The sequence below is a fragment of the Raphanus sativus genome, chromosome 8, assembly GCF_000801105.2.
Source record: "Raphanus sativus cultivar WK10039 chromosome 8, ASM80110v3, whole genome shotgun sequence".
NCBI lineage: Eukaryota > Viridiplantae > Streptophyta > Magnoliopsida > Brassicales > Brassicaceae > Raphanus > Raphanus sativus.
In genome coordinates, this window is record NC_079518.1 from 7,453,935 (window position 1) to 7,477,364 (window position 23,430).

General features: G+C 34.1%; 2 protein-coding genes across 2 annotated transcripts; both read right to left on the reverse strand.

The window, feature by feature from the left end:
* Positions 1 to 217: 217 nt before the first annotated feature.
* Positions 218 to 2,317, reverse strand: LOC108820841 (cytochrome P450 81F3-like). Its single transcript, XM_018593862.2, has 2 exons — positions 1,412 to 2,317; positions 218 to 921 (listed from the first exon to the last, which is right to left on the reverse strand). The coding sequence occupies exons 1-2, from the start codon at positions 2,285 to 2,287 to the stop codon at positions 304 to 306; spliced, it is 1,494 nt and encodes a 497-aa protein (XP_018449364.2). The 5' UTR covers positions 2,288 to 2,317; the 3' UTR covers positions 218 to 303.
* Positions 2,318 to 17,273: 14,956 nt separating this feature from the next.
* On the reverse strand, positions 17,274 to 19,592 carry LOC108820549 (uncharacterized). The gene is made up of 6 exons (XM_018593509.2): positions 19,442 to 19,592; positions 18,888 to 19,270; positions 18,404 to 18,720; positions 18,254 to 18,307; positions 17,689 to 18,179; positions 17,274 to 17,614 (listed from the first exon to the last, which is right to left on the reverse strand). The coding sequence occupies exons 2-6, from the start codon at positions 19,262 to 19,264 to the stop codon at positions 17,417 to 17,419; spliced, it is 1,437 nt and encodes a 478-aa protein (XP_018449011.2). The 5' UTR covers positions 19,265 to 19,270; positions 19,442 to 19,592; the 3' UTR covers positions 17,274 to 17,416.
* Between the last annotated feature and the right edge of the window lie 3,838 nt (positions 19,593 to 23,430).

Sequence of the window (23,430 nt, forward strand, 5' to 3'; positions counted from 1 at the left end):
TTTTTTGTTATACATAACTCAAAAAGTGTTGGTGAATGTAATTTTCTCTTAGAATCAGATTATATAACATGCTATTAATTTTTAATGAAGACGCGATGAGTGAATTGACGGTCCCACTGAAATTTTGAAACCAGCTTGTTATCGTCTTTGAAAACTAATCCCAAATGTGAAGACGACCAGAAGACATCTTAAAGAAAATGCATTGAGGTAACAAAAGAGGGAGTATATAATCATTATAAATAAGCAGAACGTAGATTCCAATTTATTCGAGGTACATTTCATATATGGCTTTCACACACCATCTCAATGAGCCTGAAGTTTATTCATAATAGGCCGAGAACGACATAAGACTCGTAAAGGCTTTTTCTTACGCATCGCCATCCCCGTACTCTCTGTCATGTCTATCTCTTCTCCGTTGACTTTTTCCCAGTCAAAGCATTGTATTAATGACCCTAATGCCAATGTCACTATCCTCTGCGCTAAACCGGCTCCGGGACACGCTCTCCGTCCATTCCCAAACGGCATCAGCTTATGAACGTCTTCTTCTCCTTCTCCAACATTAAACCTTTCCGGTTTGAACTTCTCCGGCTCATTCCAGAGATTTGGATCTCTGTGTATAGCCCACGCGTTCACCATGACCATCGTGCCACGTGGAATGTCGTACCCTCCGACTTTGATATCTTCATTCGTCAATCTTGGCACTAAAAGCGGCGCTGTAGGGTATAGCCGGAATGTTTCGGACACGATATTTTGAAGGTAAGGTAGGTTTGGTAAGTCTGGTTCATCGATCAAACGGTCTTGCCCGATTTTCTCGTCGATCTCTAGTCTTGCTTTTTCTAGTGTATCTGGATGGTTTAGCAAACACGCCATCGCCCATTCTAGAGTTACGGCAGAGGTTTCTGTTCCAGCAATCATCATGCCCTATTTCACACATAATTAACAAAGTTTAATATAAATAGCTGTTTATTTAATTTTGATGTACCTGAACAAGATTAAATTTAAAATTACAGAATTGGAACTGTGCCATTTATTAATTTACATATTTGCTAATTTAAAAATTGTTTTCTAGATTTATACATACTTTTAAATGTTTTTAATAAATAAATAAATAATTTTTTTTGCATCATAATTCTTTTCTCTTTTTTTTTGAACACCCTTTTCTATTTCTTGTTAATTAATTGTTTAGCGTATTAATGCACTAAAGATATATTCCAGAATATAAATGTACTATTTATTGTGTTTATTAATTCATGAAATTTTAGGGTATACCACATACCAAAAATTCGGTTTGAAAATAGATTCCTTACCATTTTAAAAAATCCAAGTAGTAACACACAAATAATAAGCGAAATCAATGTAATATGCTGGCTCTTGTATAGAATGAGTGTTCAAGAGATGCGTTAGCACTTACCAGCATCAAGCCTTTGATAGTGACGTCAGTGTAATACTCTGGCTCTTGTTGTTGTAAAGAGAGCAAGTGATTAACCATTGTGTTACCGTCTTTGTCTCTTCTACACTCATCAAGCAAACGCTGCAAGATCTCATCCATGGCTTCTCCAACAGCTTTCACTTTCTTCTCAAAGCTCCCTCCGAAAATCTTGAGGAAAGGCAAGTAATCTCCGGGGTGCCTCGCGCCGCTGCTGTCGTTAACATCACCTACAAGTTTCTTAAAAAGATTCGCTTCTTCCTCATTATGGACTTCGTCTCCGTAATATCTCTTCCCTGTGACCATCCTCACGATGTTGTTGAACGTTAGGTCAGACAACAGAGGCTCTAGGTCGAACTCTTTGTTGACGACCTCACGTGAGAGTCTCGTGAGCATACGTTGGATTTCGTCTTTGCGTATATAGAGGAAGTTGGTGAGACGGTTGGAGGAGAGGATTTCTAAGGAGCAGATACGGCGGAGGTTACGCCAGTGGTCGCCGTAAGGAGCAGTTCCAACGGTTGTGTAGTTGTATGCGACGTGTTTTGCGGTTAAGAAACAAGGCCGGTTTGATAAGAGGATGTCGTTTTGGCCCGTGAAGCATTCTGTTGCGAGTGAGGAGGAGGATATCACGACTGTGCGGCGGTAGCCAACTCGGAGGGAGAAGATTGGGCCGTAGGTACTTGAGAGGCGGTTGAAGAGACGGTGTACCGGCGGTTTGATGAGGAGGTGGTGGCCGATGATGGGGAGAGCGTAAGGCGGAGATGGAGGGAGGTTGAGACGTTGCTTTTTGGACGTGAAGATGAATTTGTAAGCTACTAGAAAGAGAGCTAAAGAGAGAAGAATAAACACATAGTAAAACATATTTGATTATTTGTTTTGTTTTCCTCTAAGGAGTTTGTTGGTGATATATGTCGTGGAAATAATCAGACTGGTACACTTTATATAGAATAAGACTGGATCTGGTTAATGTATTTGTATTTTCCACGCTATAATTATTTATTCTAATAATGGGAATATTACACGTGTTTTGTTTCATTTTAAACTCGAAAAGGTGTTAAATCAGATATAGACAAAATAACTACCACGATTTAATAATGAAGATATTGGTTTTACTCCTTCCGAAACAAAAATATTGGTTGTATACTCTTTTTTGTTCTTGGTCCGGTATGAAAAGTTAAGTATCTTAGACCATCACTATTGGTCATCCCTTAAGGGATGCCTTAAGGAGGGGAGGGACCACAAATCACTAAGACCAAGGGGAATAAAAGGGAAAAAGCCCCTAAACAAGGGATGTCCCTTGTATTAATCTGACCACAAAAAAAAAAAAAAAAAAAAAAACAAAGTTAAGGGATTTGCTCTTGGGGATGACCAATAATGATGCTCTTATGTCTTAAGTCCGTTCCTTAAGCATTTTTGGGCCTGAAAATAAATAAAAAATGGTAAGAAATTTTGAGAACGTGGTTTAGCTAAGGATCTTTTATCTCGTTCTTTACTTGCCAGCTGTCACGACGATTGCGCGTCTAGGGCGAAGACCACCATTTGGTTTATAAATCGAATTCATCTTCTCCCCTTTGCTCTCTCGACGGCGAAACAATATGCGACCATAACTCAGACGATTTCATCTCGAAGGTCGATATCCTCGCCGTGAATTTGCTCACTCGAGGCCGATCTCTTCTCTCCAGCCTCGACTTCTTCCTCTTTGCTCTCTCGACGGCGAAACAATAGGCGACCATAACTCGGACGATTTCATCTCGAAGGTCGATATCCTCGCCGTGATTTTGCTCACTCGAGGCCGATCTCTTCTCTCCAGCCTCGACTTGTTTGGATTATCCGCAATTTCAATCTAAAAGGTAAGCCTCTACTTCTTTCGATTTTGTTATTGTCGTTTTATATTTCCTCTGCATGTCGTTGTATTCCTTTTGTTTTAGTGGAACCAATGATAGTTTGATTCGCAGTTTATAGGTAGTGGTATCTTGTGATTCGCAGTTGGATTCGCAGTTTATCTTGTGATTGTTTGATTCGCAGTTTATTTTAGTTGGATTCGCAGTTTATATGATTCTCGTTTGTTGTTAATTTTGATCTACGGTGTACCCATTTCACATTCAATATAGCTCGAGTTGTAGGTTGTGTTTATTTGATTCTGATAAGATCCACAAACGGTTATTGCTAAAACGATACTTCATAGGTTTGTAATTGATACTTCATACTTGATTCTGGTCACTTGATAATTGATACTTTAAGTTGTTTTATGGTTACTTGATATTCAATTCTGTAATTGATAGTATTGTGGTTACTTGATAGTTCAGTTGATAGTTTTGTAGTAACCTGATAGTTGCCAAATTGATAGTAGCATTCATGGAAACGAAATGTAGTTATTGCGTAGACATTAAATGGTTTTTGTACTTCTGCTTTCAAGTAAAAGCATGTTCTATCAACTCTAAAAATTGTAGTTAAAATTAAACTAAATCTCCTTTAAATTGAATGACATTGTTAATGAAGTCTCATAGGTTTGTAGTTGTGGAAGATGTAATAAGTTCTGATTAGACATTGGTAGATAATTGTTAGGTGGTTAGTTATTACTTGTTAAATCCCCATATCGTCTTTCTCCTATTAAATCCCATCCTTTATTCATTCTTTCACATTATCTCCACATCGTCTTTCTCTCCTCTTTTCTAAAATCTTTTCTCTGTTCTTTGTGCTATGGATTCAAGGAATCAATGTAACCAGTACTCTGGTTATGTTAACCTTCTTAGCAGTCAAGAACAGAATGTGGGTGAGAGAAACTCTCCTTATGAAAGTTTGCCTTCTAGTGTAGGCTTTGAAGCCTCTGAAATCCCTCTGTTCAGTTCCCAACAAAGTGAGGCTCCATCCCAACCTGATGACATAGCAGTGGAGCGTCGGGAGAGAAGGAAATGAACCTCTTGTAGCGACATCCTACACACCAACTGATCATGGGAGAAGGTTCTACACATGTGACAACCGAGATGACGGAGACTGCCATGTTTGGAAGTGGTGGGATGTGGCAGTTATGGAGGAGATGAGAGACATGGGTACACAGTATCGCCAACTCTCTGAAAAGGTGGATTCTCTATCATGTGTGACTGAGTACGAGACATGCCTCAACCAGGTAAAGGATCTCCATTATGAAACTGAGCAGAAGGTGCTAAGGCTTGAGAAGATTGTCTCTGAGTTAGGTAAAAAGAATGGATTTGAATTCATTGTGGGTGTGATGGTTTTTGTAGTGCTGATAATCGCCATGGTCGTCATGTATAAGTAGAGGAGATGGTTGTTGTTTATGAACTCTTGTAGAGGCATGGTCCTCATTTTTAAGTAGAGGCATGGTCCTCATGTATAATCGGCATGCTCCGCATTTTTAAGTAGAGGAGATGGTTGTGTAAACTCTTGCAATCGGCATGTTTCATATTTTTAACTCTTGTTTCATATTATGAACTATGTTATGAACTATGTTTCATATTTTTAACTCTTGTCTTTTGTCTATGAACTATGTATCATATTTGTAACTCTTGTCTTGTAATCGGCATGTAGAGGAGATGGTTGTTGTTTATGAACTATGTTTCTGAACTCTTGTAAACTCATTTTTAGGTATACCAATATTGTTGGTGCACATGTGTTTTCCAAAGGGTAGCCAAAAGAGCACATGTCTTTTCCAATTTGTAACCAAAAGACCACATGCATTTGTTTGTTTCTTCACCAACAAAACAAATGGGTGTCACAAGATGCAACAAGCATCACGGACAAGCATCACGGGTGTTTTTTGACACACCTTCTAAAGCTATAAATAAGAGATCTCTCTTCATTACAAATGCACAACTCCTCACTTCTCTATTCTTTTGCTAAGTAATTGCTTCTTTTTTTTAAAACAATTCCCCTTTTTAAATTCATATGACATCTTCTTCCCATTATCATTACCACAATCATGGTGATGATGATGAATTAGATTCCCCATTTGAAGAATGGTTTGAAAAAAATCCTATTCCAAAACTAAAAGAGAGAAAAAAACGTATTTTTATCGAGAGAATGCGGGAAGAAGGCCATAATAAATTGTGGAATGATTATTTTAGTGAAAATCCAACATACGGAGACAATTTATTTAGGCGACGGTTTCGAATGAACAAACCATTGTTCTTGCGTATTGTGCATCGTCTCTCTACGGAAGTAAAGTATTTTCAACCAACAGAAGATGCAGTCGGCCGGACCGGTCTATCTCCACTCCAAAGGTGTACTGCAGCAATTCGTCAATTGGCATATGGTAGTGGAGCTGATATAGTTGACGAATATTGCTGACTTGCTTACTGCTCGTAAATGTCTCCACCAGTTTACTGCTGGGATAATCCACTTGTTTGACGATCAATATCTAAGACGTCCCACACCAGAGGATCTTGAAAGACTACTCCATGTCGGAGAAGAACGAGGATTTCCAGGGATGGTTGGAAGCATCGACAACATGCATTGGGAGTGGAAGAATTGCCCCGGTGCTTGGAAAGGAATGTATTCACGAGGAACCGAAAAACCAACAATTGTGCTGGAGGGCGTTGCTTCATATGATCTCTGGATATGACACGCGTTTTTTGGAGCACCAGGTACTATGAACGACATTAATATTCTTGATAGATCACATGTTTTTGATGACATTATTAACGGAATAGCTCCGCAAGTCACCTTCTACGTCAACGGAACAGAGTATAATTTGGCTTACTATCCGAAATGGGCTATTTGCCAAAAATGGGCTACTTTATTTCAATTTGTCCGACTACCACAGGGTCCGAAAAAGGCTATTTGCCAAAAAACAAGAATCTTGTGCGAAAAGATGTTGAGCGTGCCTTTGGCGTCCTGCAAGCTAGATTCGCCGTTGTTAAAAATCCTTCTAAATTATGGGATAAAGAAAAAATAGGAAATATTATGAAAGCATGCATCATACTCCACAATATGATTGTCGAAAATGAACGAGGTTCATACACTCTGCGTAACATTTCTGAATTTAATCAAGGTGTGGAGCGTTCATATTCCGTCGGACCAGCTTCAAATCTCGGCAATACAAACACTCGGGAAATGAAGGACAAACAAACCCATCAACGATTAAAAAATGATTTGATTGAAAATATATGGGCTAAATTTGGACATCTTGAAAATAATATATAATCTGATGTTTGTATCTTCTTTTTTTAATGTCTTCAATGTTTTTATTTTCTTTTTAATGTTATAATTTCTAGTTTTTGTAATTTATTTTAATTTAAATGTTATAATTTCTAGTTTTTGTAATTTTTTTTAACTCTATAATTTTCTTATGTTTTTTATTAAAATTATTTATGTCTTATTTTAAACACTTCTTCATATCTTTTTACTTAATAATATTAATAATTAATTAACTAAGAACCAACCTAAAAGTACCAGCAATAATCTTCCATTTTCTTAATGTTCCTTAACATTGTTCCTTAGCTCAAAAATATCAATAAACAATGCTAAGACACCTTTAGCAATAATGTTGCTCTTAGACCATCATTATTGGAGTCTTCTCTCTCTGTCCTTTAACTTAGGACTTTTCTTTTGTTCGGTAGAGAGTAAGGGCTGACCCTTAAATAAGGGCTTTCATATTCTCTTTCCTCTCGGTCCCCGCGTTTTCCCCATTAAAAGCTTTGCTAAGGACTTTCCAATAATGATGCTCTTAGAAAAAGGTTGGGTACGATAAATGATGTGCGTTTCTAGAGGTTAAAAGCTATACTCCATGGAAACGGAAGCATGTATGTAGAAGTGGAAACGCAAAAAAATGCAGAAACGAAATTGTTAAAAAAATTAATAAGTGGATATGTGTTGGAAGCGTATATCCACATATATATATATATATACACTAAAATATAAAATAAATTTATAAAATTTAGGGCTAAAAATTATATGATTTAAAATAAATCATTTATTCATTTATAATAATTTTGAAATGATTTCATGTCAAAATTGTGAAAATACAAATAAATTAATTTTAAAAGAAATTATTATATTAATTACTTTTTGTACTTCATAAATAATTTACACAATATATTTGAATATATGATATATCTTTTAATAAAAATTTCAATGCATAAAGGTAATTTATAGTATTACTTTTCATATTTGTATATTTCTATTTTCTCTGTTTTATTAATATTAAAATTTGGATTTTATATAAACTAAACTATGATTTTATATTTTTATTGATTTATGACATTGTGTTTTTTTTAAAGAAACGGAAGCGTGATTCCAAAATTGGATCGTAAATTTCCAACCTATTTAAAAAAAAAGTTTAGAAACATTTTGGAAAGAGATTTGTAAGATTCTACGAGATTTCAATTCCGGTTCCGAAGCGAGAAGTGAATGTACGATGACCCTTCCATGCAACCTAGGTTAAAAGGAGAATAACCACATAGTAAACATCTTATTCTTTTTTAAATAATTTGACTGATGGCGTTGAGGAGATATTATCTGATCATAGGAAACAAACATATACACTGAAGCACAATATTCTAGTGGTCAAGGTTTCAAAGTTTTCCGTTTATATTTAGAGGTCGATTTACATAGGATTCAAATATATCAGAATATTATATTTTTTGAGAAAGGGTTTGCTATTAAAAATATATGAGAAATTCCAAAATGCTATATGTAATGCCGTTTGTTTGCGGCTGTGTATTTTAGAGAGAACAGTATCCATTAAAGATACCGTATATGCAAAAAATTATCTATCAATCTAAATGTTATGAGAGAGTTATATTATAGAATAATTGTTTGTGAAATTATTCTTCATGATCACATTTGCAAGTAGTTAATCATTATATGTAACAAAAATACATATTATGATGTAATGGATAATTTGACAAATGTTAAAAACAAACAAACACAAACTATATATATATATGATAACATCAAATTAAGTTTTATGTACAAACACTACATAAACACAGAAAAATATCATATATGACATTTATTTGGATTGTAAAAAAAAAATATTTCTAAATTTTATCTAGAATTTTTTTAAAAAAATAACTCTCTCTGTTTTGAATTAGATGTCGTTCTAGAGCAAAATTTTTGTTTCAAAATAAGTGTCGTTTTATCATTTCAATGTAAAATTTATTGACTTTTTATTCTAAATTATTTTTCTATTGGTTGAAATTTGGTTATGTATATTGATAATAATGTTTTTATCTAGAAAATATACAAACTTAAAAGTTTTATTAATCTGTGTGTCGAAATCTAAAACGACAAGTAAAATGAAACGGAGGGAGTATATAACAATATAAACATCTAGAAAGTATTTATAAATATGTTGGAGTAGGAGTATTAAAGATTGAATAAATTTTGTAACATGTAAGAACATAATTTCAACAATTTCCGAAGGGTGTTAAAGAAAAAACAATTTACGAAAGATTAACTAAACTTTAGAAACTATTTTTTTTGTCAACTTTAGAAACTATTTAGTTTTACGAAAAGACTCCTACAATTATAAGAAAATATTCCTTCTTTTGTGCAGCAAGAAAAGATTCCTAAAATTTTAATAAGAGGTGAAAGCTGTATACCACTAGTCACTTGCTTCCCATGTTATTTTTTAATTGCAACGGGGGCTTTTTTAAAGGATACTTTTGTTTAAAATTTTAGTTTACAATGTTAAACTCAGACGCACAAAATAACTCTTTTGTTTTTGTCTGTTCAAGCTACTCTCTTGTTTTTTCTTTAATCAATAAGCTACTCTCTTGTAATTGTCCCAAAAAAAAAAAACTACTCTCTTGTTTTCTTCCTTTAATGTAAGTTAAGAAAGATGGGTACCCGTGTACGAACAAAAAGAAAAGGTTGGGCTATGTTCAGAAAACCAAAATGTTCGATGATATAATTAAGTATTCTTTATTGGACATGCAAACGCGAACGAAGAAGACTATGGTAGTGAACTGTAAGGTTAGGATGGATCCGGATATCGGAAAATTTTGAGGATATCTGGATCAAGATTCGGATTTATCGGATTCGTAGAATTAGTATTCAGATCTGAATTCGAGATTTCTGGAGCTATATATCATATTATCCGTGGATATCCGGATTCAGATCTAGATTAATAAAAATAATTAATAAAATAAAAAATGAATGGGAAGACACATCGAGAGGGAGAGAGGAGATGTTGGAGTCGACCCGGGCGTCTACTCCTGTTGCTGTTGTCAGTCGTCTCCGGAGACGTCTTTTAAGACTCACCACTATCACCAGAGTCATTCCTGAGATTTTGGAGGTTTGTGGCAATATCTATGGAATTTTTTTTCTTTTGTAAATTTGGCGGCCTAAAATTTTTTTGGAGATTTATACCTAAGTATTTTTTAAAAAAAATTTCGACGGCCTATTGCAAATATTTCACTTCGCATGATTCAGGGCCGGCCATAGCCGTCATCTTTTGGTGGCTAGCTTATTCATCAATTCCAACAGTTCATGTTTTGCCAAAACTTTTTCCACCGACTAGTCACCACCTTTTTCTCCTAGACCCCCAAAACTTAAAAAATCACGTCGACGCATAAGAAAAGCACAACCAAGAGAAAGCACGAAAATGGATTTCGTCCTATGAAGAACCAGAGATGCACTGCCACTGCATCCAGAACTCTTGCCAGACGAAACCCGGAATGCAGGAAAATTAAATACTATCAAAACTAGTAACAAGCTACTAGGACAAAGATGAAAAGCTGACCAAGATATAAAAAGTATGAGATCCTTACAGCATCGGTGAGAATCAGAAACCTGAATAACTGAACGCAGTAGTTAGGAATTTTTTTTTAAAAGATAAGTTAGAGAGGAGAGATGTTTAAATTCAAAACTCTTCTTGTGATAAAAAAGGAGAGAAAGAAGTTTAATTTCGAAGATCTAAATATTATTTATAAAGTATTAGAAAAAATGTTTGCAAAAAAGTACTCAAAATATTGTTTATTTTTTAAACGGTTAATCAAATTTGGGAAAACATTTTCTAAAATTTAATAGACAATTTAATAAACCTTTAAAATAGTTTTAGCATACATACATTTGATTTAAATTCTGAAAAATTCATCTTTCCTTTTATTTCTTCAAAACTACACCTTCTCTTATGTAATAAGACATTTTATCCTATTTTTATTTAAGATTATAAACTTTAGTAATTAATTTATAACTTTGATTACCATCTTATAAATTTATAGTTTTCGATAATTTTCCACATTTATTCTTTTGCAAAGATTTTACGTAGTCATTGTTAATATTCTTATTATTAAAGTTGTTAATATTTGGTGTTTCCGCGGAATAGCAGAAAAATAGATTGAATCTCTATGTTTTAGAAGTTCATAATTTTTCACATCATCAAAAAGCAAAAAAGAACTCAAACATTTTCAGAATGGTGAAAATAGGCCAAATCATTTGCACGAGTTTTTCTCTGTACTTCGGTGTACAAACTTAAAATTATATCATATCCTCTTTCGAAGAAAATTTCAGTGAAAAAAGAATTGAAATAAAGAGAGGAGAAAACACTAGCACACTATCTGATTCTCAAAAAAAGTTGTTTGGATTGACATTTTGTTAACTAATAAATAGCAATTTTTCTAGATTGTTTCATGTGTGTCGTAATTGAAAACAAGAAAAAAAAATCTCAGGTTAGATAGGAAATAGTTAAGTTATTTGATAAAATCGTCAATTATTTTCTATGAATAAAGATATGGCTCAGGAAGAAGTTAATGGATCCAATCTATTGTTGGTAAATTTGTTTTAGTTTCTTTGAAAATACATGTTTTTATTTTAATTAAAATAACAAATTAAATCTTGCATAATATAAACATTAAATTTGGTCAATTTACTCATTTCACTTATGAATAAGCATATTTTTGAAAAGATTAAGAAAATAGTGTAAATTTTAAAATATAATCTCATGTAAAGATAATTCTTCAAATTTTTCCACTAGACGCTCGAAAATACCTCAAATAGGAAAGAAACTAAACGTGGCGCATGAATAGTTTGGGTGTGAACATGTGCATGGATGATGGATCTACATGCGTAGATTTCGGCATCAAATGGATCGGAGATGCAGGCCAAAAAAGCAGAATAGATGCATTTGCTTGCCATTCAACATTTTAATTACAGATCAAAATTAAATAACAAAAAAAATCTGCATGCAGTTTAGGAATAGTGTAAAATTTTGATCTGCATAGCCAAGAAGAAAACGAGCTGGAAGTTTGCAGATAAAAAATGCAAGTAGGTCTATTTTTTTATATATTAATTTACTTATAAATAATTTCATCTTATTAATTCATTTAATTCATTTTGAAACCAAATACAATTGATTTTAAAATAAAACTTAATTCTTTTAAAATTTTGGGTAATATTTTACATTTAGAAATATTTATTTACTAAAATAACATGTAAACATATATATTTTTATTATCTTCTATAAATATATATAGTAAATTATCTGTATTTAGTTTTCATATTCATATTTTATATAAGTTCTTTACAATAAGTAGTACATGTTGTTTTCTTCTAAATTGTATTGTTCTAATGTATGCAATAAATAGTCATGCATATATAATTTTTGAAGATGAAAATATACTTTTTAATTTGTCATGTTTAATGAATTATTAAAAATTTATATATTATAAAGAACTTAATTTTAAATTCAATATAAATTTTTATTTGTTATAGGCAAACATATTATGACATATATATATATATATAACTTTTATCTTATACTTAATTAATTTTTTATAATTTAGTTTACAACATTTAAAATTTTTAACATTCAATTAAAAAGATGATTTGATAAATTTGTTTGATCTGCATTTCTTCTGTATTTATTTTGCATATTTCACTTGATCTGTATTTGTTATGTATGATATATAATTTCTTTTTGATCAAAGATAATTTTTGGATTTACAATCAGTATCCTCTTTCCAAATGATTGTTTTATCAGTCAGAATGATTTTGATTGGTCTTATTTTTAGTTTGACTAAGGTTTATTGGTCTTTCATTTTTTACCAAAAAAGAAATAAAAAAAAAGAAAAAAAAAGACCAATCAACCTCAGTCAAACTAAAAATAAGACCACTTAAAAGCATTTCCATCCATTAAAAATTAGGTGGGACTCTAAAAAAATAATATATATTTTAATAAAATAACTAAATTTTCTGATTGTTAATCCTAAAATGCTAGCTAAATAACATGTGGAAAGTAAAAGTTTAGAGGTTGTTCAAAAAACCCTAGTTTTAGAACTTCTTTTCACTTTCTCTCCTATTTTCTTCTTTTATTTCTTTATTTTTTATAATGAGATTCTAATCAAAGGAACCTTCATTACCTCCAATGGAGGTGGTAAGTATCTGGTAAGTATCTGTTTTTTTTTTTTTTTTTATTTGCTCCGGTTGTGAGAAGGAAAGAAAAACCAGGCCTTTTCTCTCTCCTTATCCTCTCGTCTGTAAAAAAAAGAAAACTAAATCTGAGTCGAGCTCCGGTCCGGTGAGCGCGTGAGCGCGACGACCGGCACCGGAGGCACCCCTTCTTCTTCTTTTCTCTTCGTCTCTTGCTGCTCTTCTTCTTCTTCCTTCGTTTCCGACATATTGCAGGTCCTGGTGTAGGGTTTCTAACCGGTGGTGCTCCCTGCGCAAGAGCTTCTTCCCGGTGATGTTCCTGCTGCTACTGGTTCCGCAGTGAGGTTGTCGAGGTGTAGATTAGCGGAGTAGTCGGCTTTTTTGAGTTGGGAGAGGATCGATTTTCAATCTCTAGATCTTCTTCGCTTCATTTCACCATCGTTGTTGATGAGGTTCGGTTTGATTCCGACTGCGGTGGTTCTCTGCCGGTTTCTGGTCGGGAAGAAATCTTCTACATGGTTAAGGTTCTTCGGGCTCCTTCGGTGTCGCAGCGGTCCAGGCCTTCTTTCTGGTAGTTAGGTGAGCTCTGATGGTCTCTTTGGCCAACAGAGGCGAGTCGTGAGCTTCAGTGTGCAGGAGGAGATGGCGCTCAGCTCTGTTCAGATTCGTGTGGGTGTGGCTAGCTGTTGTATTCACTTTTCTGGTGGATTTCGGTTGTCGTCTATGGCTGTCGAAGGCATCTTTCCACGCAACATCACCTCGGTCCTATTCAATACGGCTGCCTATCAGTTCATCCAAATGTTTAAGGCGGCAGCTTTCATTTTGGATTCGAGTCTCTATGCTTTTTGGTTTATCCTAGTTCTCATTGACACGGGTCTAGGTTCTAACGTCAGAGTAATCGACTTCCGGTTCTCGGCGGTCACAAATGTGGAATCGATTCTCGGGGGTCATTGATCGTTTCTGTGTCAAACATTTGGTCATACTCATTTCCCGGTGCCGTAATGTTCACTTGATCCCTTGCGGTAGTGTGTTATGACTTACTTTGCAGGTGATTGGAGATAACCTGATTTGGTGGTGATGGTGAGATCAACTCGCTTTTTGCATGGTCCGTGGCGAAATATAGGTGTGTAAAGCTTGGTTTCTCGGAGCTCTTTTGGTAAGAGTAACTTGAAACCTTCACTTCTATTTTTGTCAAGCGCTTCATCGACGGTGACGGTTATAAGTTTTGAGGAGTTCATTGGAAGCTAGCTACACCGAAGACGACTTGAGAAATCCCGGCATCCTAGGAAACTAGGAGAACCTCACTTTCTCGAGGCTGTCGTCGATGGTGAGAACGGCAACTGATTTCTAAGGATGTTAAAAACTGATTAGTGGAATGTGCCGGGTTTAGTGGGTGGGCGAAGCTAGGATGTAATACACTGATATGGGAAATTTTGTTCAAATCATGCTTGTAACCGGATCTAAATTCCCGTATTTCGGGTTGAATAAAATTTAAATTTTCAAAAAAAAAAAAAAAAAAAAAAAAAAAGTATCTGTTTTTTTCAAAATTCCAGAGTAACAGGTTTCAGGGTTTGTTAGTTTCAGCCACTTATCTAACTAACACTTGTCCATCCTTTATATTTTTCTCAGCTTTTTTTACTTCTTTAAATCAATAACCTTATAAGTATTTTTCATGTCCTATTCGTTTGCATGTTGTGACCAATCCCATGTTGATGTTTTATTTGTTGTTCGTTTTCTACCAGACAATTACTTTCATTTAAACAATAACTTTAATGATTTAAAATTACTTTTTTTTAACTGTAAAATTACCTTTTTGTGACCTACGACTGACACAACAACTAAAATCATTCGACATGGAAACAAATAACATTTGATTATAAACTGTTTGTTTTAGATGACATCAACATGCAGACGAACATGATCATAGATAGATATATGCACGCTCAGAAACATAGTTCATACTCACTTGACTTTCTTTATCTTATCTTCTTCCTTAGAAATTCTGAATGATCACTTACGATTGATTATTTATTAATCAATACTTCAGAAGATTGGTTAAGAAGAATAATTGTTTTGAATTTTGGAGGTTGAATATGGCTAGGAATTTTATGTTGTGAAGTTCCACATCATCTATAGCTCATGATTCTCGTGGTTGTGTTTGATTATGAAACTCGTGCATACTTATTTTAATTTCAGTGTAACTAACGCATAATATTATTATATAGAAAAGCAAGATATATACGATCAAAAAAAAAAAAAAAAAAGATATATATCTCGTGATAAGACAAAAGAAATCCAATTATTCTTCACACTATCAAACCTAGCAAAAAGCTATAATTAAAGATATATTCCGAACAAAGATAGTTAAGCTTTGAACCAAATAATTTATACGATGGATCGTAATAGATGCGGTTCACCCCCTGGCTTTAATAATTTATGTTAGTATCTTGGCTCAATCTCTCTCTCTTGGTAGTTAAGTAGGTAATCCAATAACACAACCTAACCCCCTTTAACACATGGGTTGGAAGATGATTTGAAGTCGTTACTCTTCCAATTATGCTTTTTACCATTGACTGTTAACTTTGAGTTATTTCATTTGTCTTTAAATTTGACATGACTTTAAGTTCCACGGTTTTTGAGATCTGTGAATAAGATATATTCTAGTGATAACACCACTTTAAACCCGAATATATATACACACAATATAGTAGTAGTCTTTATGTTACTTAATCATTTTGTTTTGTTTCAGATGCTGGCGAAGATAGAGCTACGTTAATCATCGTGTAAAACTTGTTGAATAAATGAAGTTGTGAAATAAAAAATATAAACTTTTAAGAATATAACAAATTTTGAGATTTTAATAGCATATTCATTCATGGGTGAATTTGCTGAATAACCAAAATCATAAGTCAAATTAAATGTATGATATTGATGTTGATATAATTAAGAAACTATAATTTGTGTATCATATCCCAGTTATATCTTTTATAATTTGTGCAAGTTGTCGGTACCAAAGGAAGAAGGAAATGACACGATGATTTATGAAGTCAACCCCTATTTTTTTTTGTTTAAAATTATTTGTGTTGTTGAAAATGATGTGACCAAAATAAAATATTGTAAATTAAGCACCTACGTATAATGTTAACAAAATGAAATGTGGCTAAGAACATCTCCAACTCATATCTATAATAGAGATCTATAAAATAAAAAGAAAAAATAGAGATGGATTTTAATGTGTTCCTCTATTTTAGAAGAACACATTGGAGCAAAAACTTCATCTCTATTTTTTTCTCTATCTCTATTATAGAAATTGTGAAGATGAAACTGATGTCATGAAAGAGTACCGTGAACTGTATGATCAATGCATGAAACTTAGTCGTGAAAATATTCAGCTGATAAAGGACGTGACAATGATGAGAGCTCAGGTCAATATTCTGACTATTGATTCAAGCTGTCCAGAAAAAAAGAGAACATGATACCGAAAGCGGAAAACATTGTGAGAAACGTGAAAGACATCGAGATCGATGAAAAGTAGAAGAACTGGTGTCAGAAGATCGTGTAGCTAATATGTAGCAAGCTTTTACTGAAGAGTAAGCCAAAGCATATGAATTGGAGTATAATTTAACTGAAGATCACAGAAAGATTCGCATGCTGAGTCGAGGAAGCAAGAATCTCGATCAGCTCTTTACCATGGGGCAACCTCGGAAAGCAAACTGGGGCTTAGATACAATGGGAAGGAATCCAACTCAACTATATTCATGCATGTGACAAACCATTGGAGGAGCATGTAACATTAACTGAGAATAACACATGTTTTGGATCAAAGAATCAAAAGAAAAAGCAAGTCAGTTAGAAATGTGAAAGTCAAATCAGCTGACAACGGAAAGTAGTGATGGATGTTGATATGAAAAGAGAAGAGACATTTGTAAGTCCACCAATCACCAAATACAGAGGATGCTTTGCATGCTGAAGAATAGACATAAAAGGGCATTTTGTTATCGATTATTCTGTTTTTATTTACTTTTAGTTTAATAACAAAATTATGTTATATTGATTTTATAATGGTTAGATACACTCTTGAGGATATATAACACTAATGTTCTAAGGTCATTCACATGAAAAACTTTCGAATGAGTTTCCATTAAATGTAAATATATGTTTTTAGTTAAGAAACTCTTATTAATAACACACCCTAACAACTTACGATTTTATTATATCATTCTATTTTAAAACTTTCCTTTTATTTACTAGAAAAGATTAAAGATTAAAGATTAATGGTATATTTGGTGTTAGGGTATCACCGACCTAGATGATGTATATGGTAATGGGTTCACTCTATAAAACATTCCACCAATCAAGTTATCAACAACTTCGCAATCTCCATATTGCTGTTTTATACATCTTTTGTAGACATCGAGTCTACACCTACAATATTTGAAAAAATGATGAGAGAAATATTTAGATGCCTGCAGAATGTATATACATACACTCACAGAAATATCTAAGGCAAAGCAAATCTCCAAAGTTGATTTAGTTATAGTCATATATAGATACATAAAACAACATCATGAGTTTGAATAGATTTGGTGATGAGCTTTTTAACACACAAGAATCAACACACATATTATATCTGTACTTTAAAGGCTTAAGAGGATGTTTTTAGGATCTTCTTCTTAACCCAGCAGAGCCTCCTCCTGCCCTTCTTTTCCCTCCCTTTCTCTTCCTGCTAGGAAGCTTAAGCCTAGAAGCCATTGTAACATTTGTCTTTGGCTTCTCTCTTGAAACTCTACGTTTCTTTGGGTTGCTAGTCCCTTCCTTTACCTCCACGTCAAGATTGCGCGGTTTTCTTTTCCTGACCTGCATTGAGTTTTAAAAGAGCACATGAGACCAAAAGATATAGCGAGTTCTATGTTCCGCTGAGAAAAACTTACAGGTCTTGATGGACCTTCCTCAACAGAAGCTTGTTCTGTCTTCTCCACTTTCTTATCAGGAACAATAGCTTTCCCTCCTCTTTTCCTTGAAGCAATCATTTCCGACAGCAAAATATCTGTGTTCCCGTCGTCTTCTTCAGGTGCTTTGTCGTGATGAGATGAAACCGAAGCAGACTTAGCTGGTTCTTCTTCTTCTTCAGAAATGACCGGGTTCTCATCTTCGTTTTTGATAACCGGTTCAGGATTTTGCTGCTCCGAGCCGGTGACTACATCAGCAGATCCAAGCATAATCACTGTGTCGTCCAAAGAGAACCTACTTGGATTCTCATTCATCACTTTGTCTACTCGGTTCTTCAAGTTACGCACTTCTAGCTTTGCTGCTTCGATCTTCAGAAGTATCTGTTCCAAGAATGCATCACCTTCTCTAAACTCGAGAGGTGGCGTATCTTCGGAGAACACTGCATCCTCCTTAGAGCTCTTAGTCTTTTTATCTGATGACATAACCAAATGATTAAGATCAAAGCTTTTCTAAAGATTTAAGATCACACCAAAAAGCTGAGGTTACCTAGCTTGCGGGAGTTGTCATTGAGAGCAGTATCAGCATTAAATTTCCGGTATGCTATAAAGAGAAACATAAACAGTGAAACAAAAGGAGTTATAAGATGAAACACTAAATATGGCAGATGAACCAAGTAACAAAAAACTTGCACCATACCGTGATAAGAGAAGAGATTATGGTTTAATGCATTGGAAGGAGCATCCGAAGCTTCTTCAACTCGCTTCCTCTTGTGCCTCTTCTTGAGTTGAGTTTTCTGAGTATGACATGGAAGACGAGGCAATGCCTTCACTCCAACAACCTCTTCTGATTTGAGATTTTCCAACTCCAGTTGCTTTGCTTGGCTAGTTTCTTTGACTTCCTTGTCATACATCTGTGCTTGGTTCTGAAGTTCTTTGATTTTGAGTTCAACCCATTTGCACCGCCACATTATAGGCTGTATGAACTTCCTCCAGTGATCAGTCAGCTTCTTCTTCCTGCCACCACAAAAAAAGGAATAAAATAAACAATCACAAGCAAACCTTGTCTTAAGTTCCTTAAAAGGAGATAACATCAGAGACGCAGCAGTAAAGTAACTCATCAATCTCAATCCTTTCTCAAGCACACATAAATGGAAATGAAATTAAAGCTACCATATCCTTACCTCATATAGAATGGGATAGAAGTATCAGTACACATCATGGAATCAGCTTCCTGATCATTAAAACCTGATTTATCACTCTCATGTTCAGACACCGTTCCACTAAACGAGCTCGAGTACTCATCAGTCCCATTCCCATCATCACACTCCGAGACATCAACCCTATTGTTACCATTCACAACAGAGCATTCCACAACATCAACCTCCTCCTCCTCCCCCTCCTTGATCTCATCACCTTCACCACCACCACAATGATCCTCTACATTATCGAAGCTATGATCCTCGAAATTACTACTACACCGCATAGATCTCTCCTCGATATCCTTCGGTAACGCCTCAATCTCCTCCTTGACTGAAACATCACCCTTCGACTCCATCATAAAACCCTAAAAAGTCAGACACCACCATTTTCACAAATTGTCAATCGGAAGGTGCAATTAACATCATGGGTACGTCTAATAACACAAATTGAGACGAAACCCTAGAGAAAGTTCGAAGCTTTATCCTCAAACGAGACAGCAATTTCGAATATCCAAAAAGTAACAAAGGAGAATTACCGATCGGACTATCTAGCTAGCGGGGAGATTCACCGATTCAGTGAAGGAGAAGCGGTGAGGAAGAATTTTCAAGGCCGGCGGTGGAGAAACGACGGAGATCCCATAGACGGTGGTTGAAATGGGTTACTCGTGATGAGCAAGGAGAGTCTTTTTTGCTCTTTTTATCCTACAAAAATCACGAGTGGGGTCCACTTCACTCTGGTCATTTTGACTTTTTCTTCGGATATCTTTCTCTCTTTTGATAATCAATGTTGGTGTGTATCATCGTACAAATATAGAATTAAGATTCTTTGATACTACATTATACTACAATTTTGTAATCTTTTTATACAAGATATGATCTTAATTTGTGTCCGAATATTCTCTTTCTTAAAAAAGATGGCATATTTTAGACAAGATATCTTTGTTTATTTCATCCACACTAAATTCTGTTTCTTTAAACAAAAAGATAGGGATGTGTAAGTATGACATCCAAAATCCGGATTAAGACTTATTTTCGATTAACCTTATCTTTATTTACAAAGAAAGTAATATATTCTATACTTCTATTCTTGAGTCAAAATCACTTGGACCATATTTTTTTACTTGTTTTCGATTAACCTTATCTTTATTTACAACGAAAGTAATATATTCTATACTTCTATTCTTGAGTCAAAATCACTTGGACCATATTTTTTTACTTAATTCTGAAGTAGTTTGATGAAATGAGTTATACTTGTAAACAGATAGGAAGAGTTGATTAGGGGTGAGCGGAGGAAAGAAAAGTATGAAAAAAAAATCATTAGAATATAGCCTAGTTTATTTCCGATTTTAAAAGTCTAAAGAGAAAAGGATGAATGATATAAGTATATGAAATTAACAATGATCTAATTTTAAATGGGACTACCAGATTTGTTTTTTTTTTACTTAAAGAAGCCAATTATAGTGTGAAGTAGTTTAGTTTCAGTATTTTTACCCAATCAAAAAGTTTCAATCCATTTCAGTAAAAAAAAAAGTTTCAACCCTGTTTACATAAATAAATACTGTCACCAAACTACTATACTATGTTACTAACACAACATCCATCGTTCATCTTTGCCACACCATTCTATACCCTTTTTCGTTGGATATGTAAACCATTTCTTGATTAACTTCTTTAATCTTAGGTATATGATTTCACATAGTTGATGGGCCTATCCTTGCAGCTCGATAGGCCTTAAGCCTAGTCCATGAGTCCTATAACCATTGGCTTTGAAACTCTGGTCCAGTTCACCATGTAGGCCGATATATATATGCCGGTTGAACTCGGACTTGAACTCCCGCCAAGCCTGGTACTTGCAGTGGCCGATTTTTTTTTTTTTGTCAAGTGGCCGATATTTAATCATCTTCAATTGTTCTTACGTAATATTCGATTCCAAGATGAGTAATCTACCTCGTTTTTCCTTATTGAGCCTCCATTCTTTATTTACATCTCGTCTCCAAATGTTACATGTTACATAAATATAAACCATTTAATTTGATAAGAAGAGATTTTGAAGAAGAAGAAAGGAAGAAGATCGATGAATAAAAAAATTGAATTCAACGAAATTTAATGTAACTCAGCTTACAGAATAAGATAACTTGAATAAAATTAGTTAGGATTACTTTTTAATTTTTTCAGATTTTGAAAATTAATATACGAAAATATTGAATACATATTCTAAAATAAATAAAATACAGACAAAACGTAAGAAAAATGGTATAACTAGGATATAACATAGTGAAGATATTATAATTTAAATTCTACTATATTTAGAATGTAGCATGCAGATAGAACACTTATTAACGTTTTCTAAAAAAATTATACAATGAACTACAAAACCTAACAATATATATTGTATAAATAACAAAGATATTTGATTAGAATTGAAGCAGACATATTTTATATTTGGATAGATCATAGAGAAGATGTTACAATATGAATTGCAACCTTTAGAAAACATATAAGATAACTTATATTTTATCCTTGTAAAAAGAATTACAATATACATTCTAACAAATTTACATCAACATTTAGAAAATTGTTTTTGGATTTCAATTTTGATAATATATCAAAATACAATACGTAAAATGTTCTCATGATGATATTGTTTTTTCTATTTGTAATAATTTTTCATAATAATTTTTTAGGAAGATAATTATGTCCAAAACTAACCAATTAATGCATATAGAAAGACAAATTTATTTCATTATGGCCTATTTTGCCAATTTACCCTAAAAAAACACATACACATCAAGGAGAAAATTTTGATTTCAGTCGAGCAGCAATTATCAGGGCTAATAACGAAATTTCCTTTAAAACCTAAAACACAAATGTTTAATATTCACTACCATCACCTAAACCCCCATTATCAACATTCAACACTTTTCTCCATGTAGCCTATATAATTTAAATATATTTTGTGAACCATCTTTAATTGTTTGTTTATTGTAGTATTACCTAACTTCACGTAAATTATGCATGTGTTTCTATAAACGAGGCTTGACAGAATTTGAGTAACTCTCGATAAATTAAAAAATATTATTTTATTTTTAAAACATTTAGTTTTACATATTTAAAAAATATATTAGTATTTATACATCTTTTCATATTTTAAAAATAAAATAGAATATAAAATTAATAAATTTACGTTAAAATTAGAAAACGACATTTGGTTTATCATGAAAAGTTTATGATACAATGATAACTAAATTAAAAAAATAAATATTTATATTTTATTATTTTTTTATTTATTCTTACGATCTAAATCATCGCATGCAGAAAATATTTTTTTTTACAAATTTCAAAACTGTTCTTTTTTTCTAACTACACCAAGCCAGCAAAGATAATAAGCCTTTCCGGAGCCAACAGCCAGCATAATACATATTACTATTTGAATTCAAGGAAGAGGAACATAAAGGGAAATAACAAACCTAAGATAATACATGAACAAAGACCACAAAAAAACTTCAAGAGCTGAGAAATATTATCACGAAAGTGAAGCAAATCGGTAAGAAAAGCCGGGTTGAACAAGAAAGCATTGAAGTCTAGATTATTGGGGTGATAGAAAAGCTCCAAGAGAAGTTCCTCAAAAGGAACCATGAGCACCGGTAACTCAAGAACAAGCTTTAACTATAGGAAGCCACGAGAACAAGGATCTCCACCCGAACAGTCGACGAAGAACACAGTTGACAATCAAACTACTCAAAAACTGAACGCGATTGAGTTAAAACTCCACAGTCCCTTACCAAGAAATCCGGAGAAACCCGTAGGTTAAAAACTAAGGAATGGCACAACTTCACAACACCAATGCTTCACACTGAATAATAGACAAGAACAACAATCCTCATCAGAGACTAAGCCTGACAAGTGAGAAGACGCCATAGAGGACAACAGACGGCAGAACCAAAGACCACAGCAGGGAGACCCTAACTGTTAAGCTAGATGGGCTTCACAGTTAAAACCAATTGGTAATAAGAGGAGTGACCCACCTATCTTATATATTGCTAAGGATCCCTTCAAATACCCGATGTGGGACAACTATGTGTCTAATACGCCCCCTCGAGATGATGGCTCTCTGAACGTCAATCTCGGAATGCTCGGGCAAAGATCGATGGGCCAGGGCCAGATCGATGTGGATCGGGTTGGACTGCATGGATCGGGCTCTGATACCATGTTAAGCTAGATGAGCTTCACAGTTAAAACCAATTGGTAATAAGAGGAGTGCCCCACCTATCTTATATATTGTTAAGGATCTCTTCCAATACCCGATGTGGGACAACTATGTGTCTAATACTAACCAAAGTACTAATAAGTCCCCAACCAAAACCGACTCAAGACCATCACACTCCATAAAGCTAACAAGATCTTGTTCACAATCCGTGGTTAAAACACAAGGCATAGCTTAAAGAATCTTTGGCAGAGACGACCATGGGACACAGAGAGAACAGCCGAGAACGTTACACCACCGCAAACCCACCTGAAGACCACC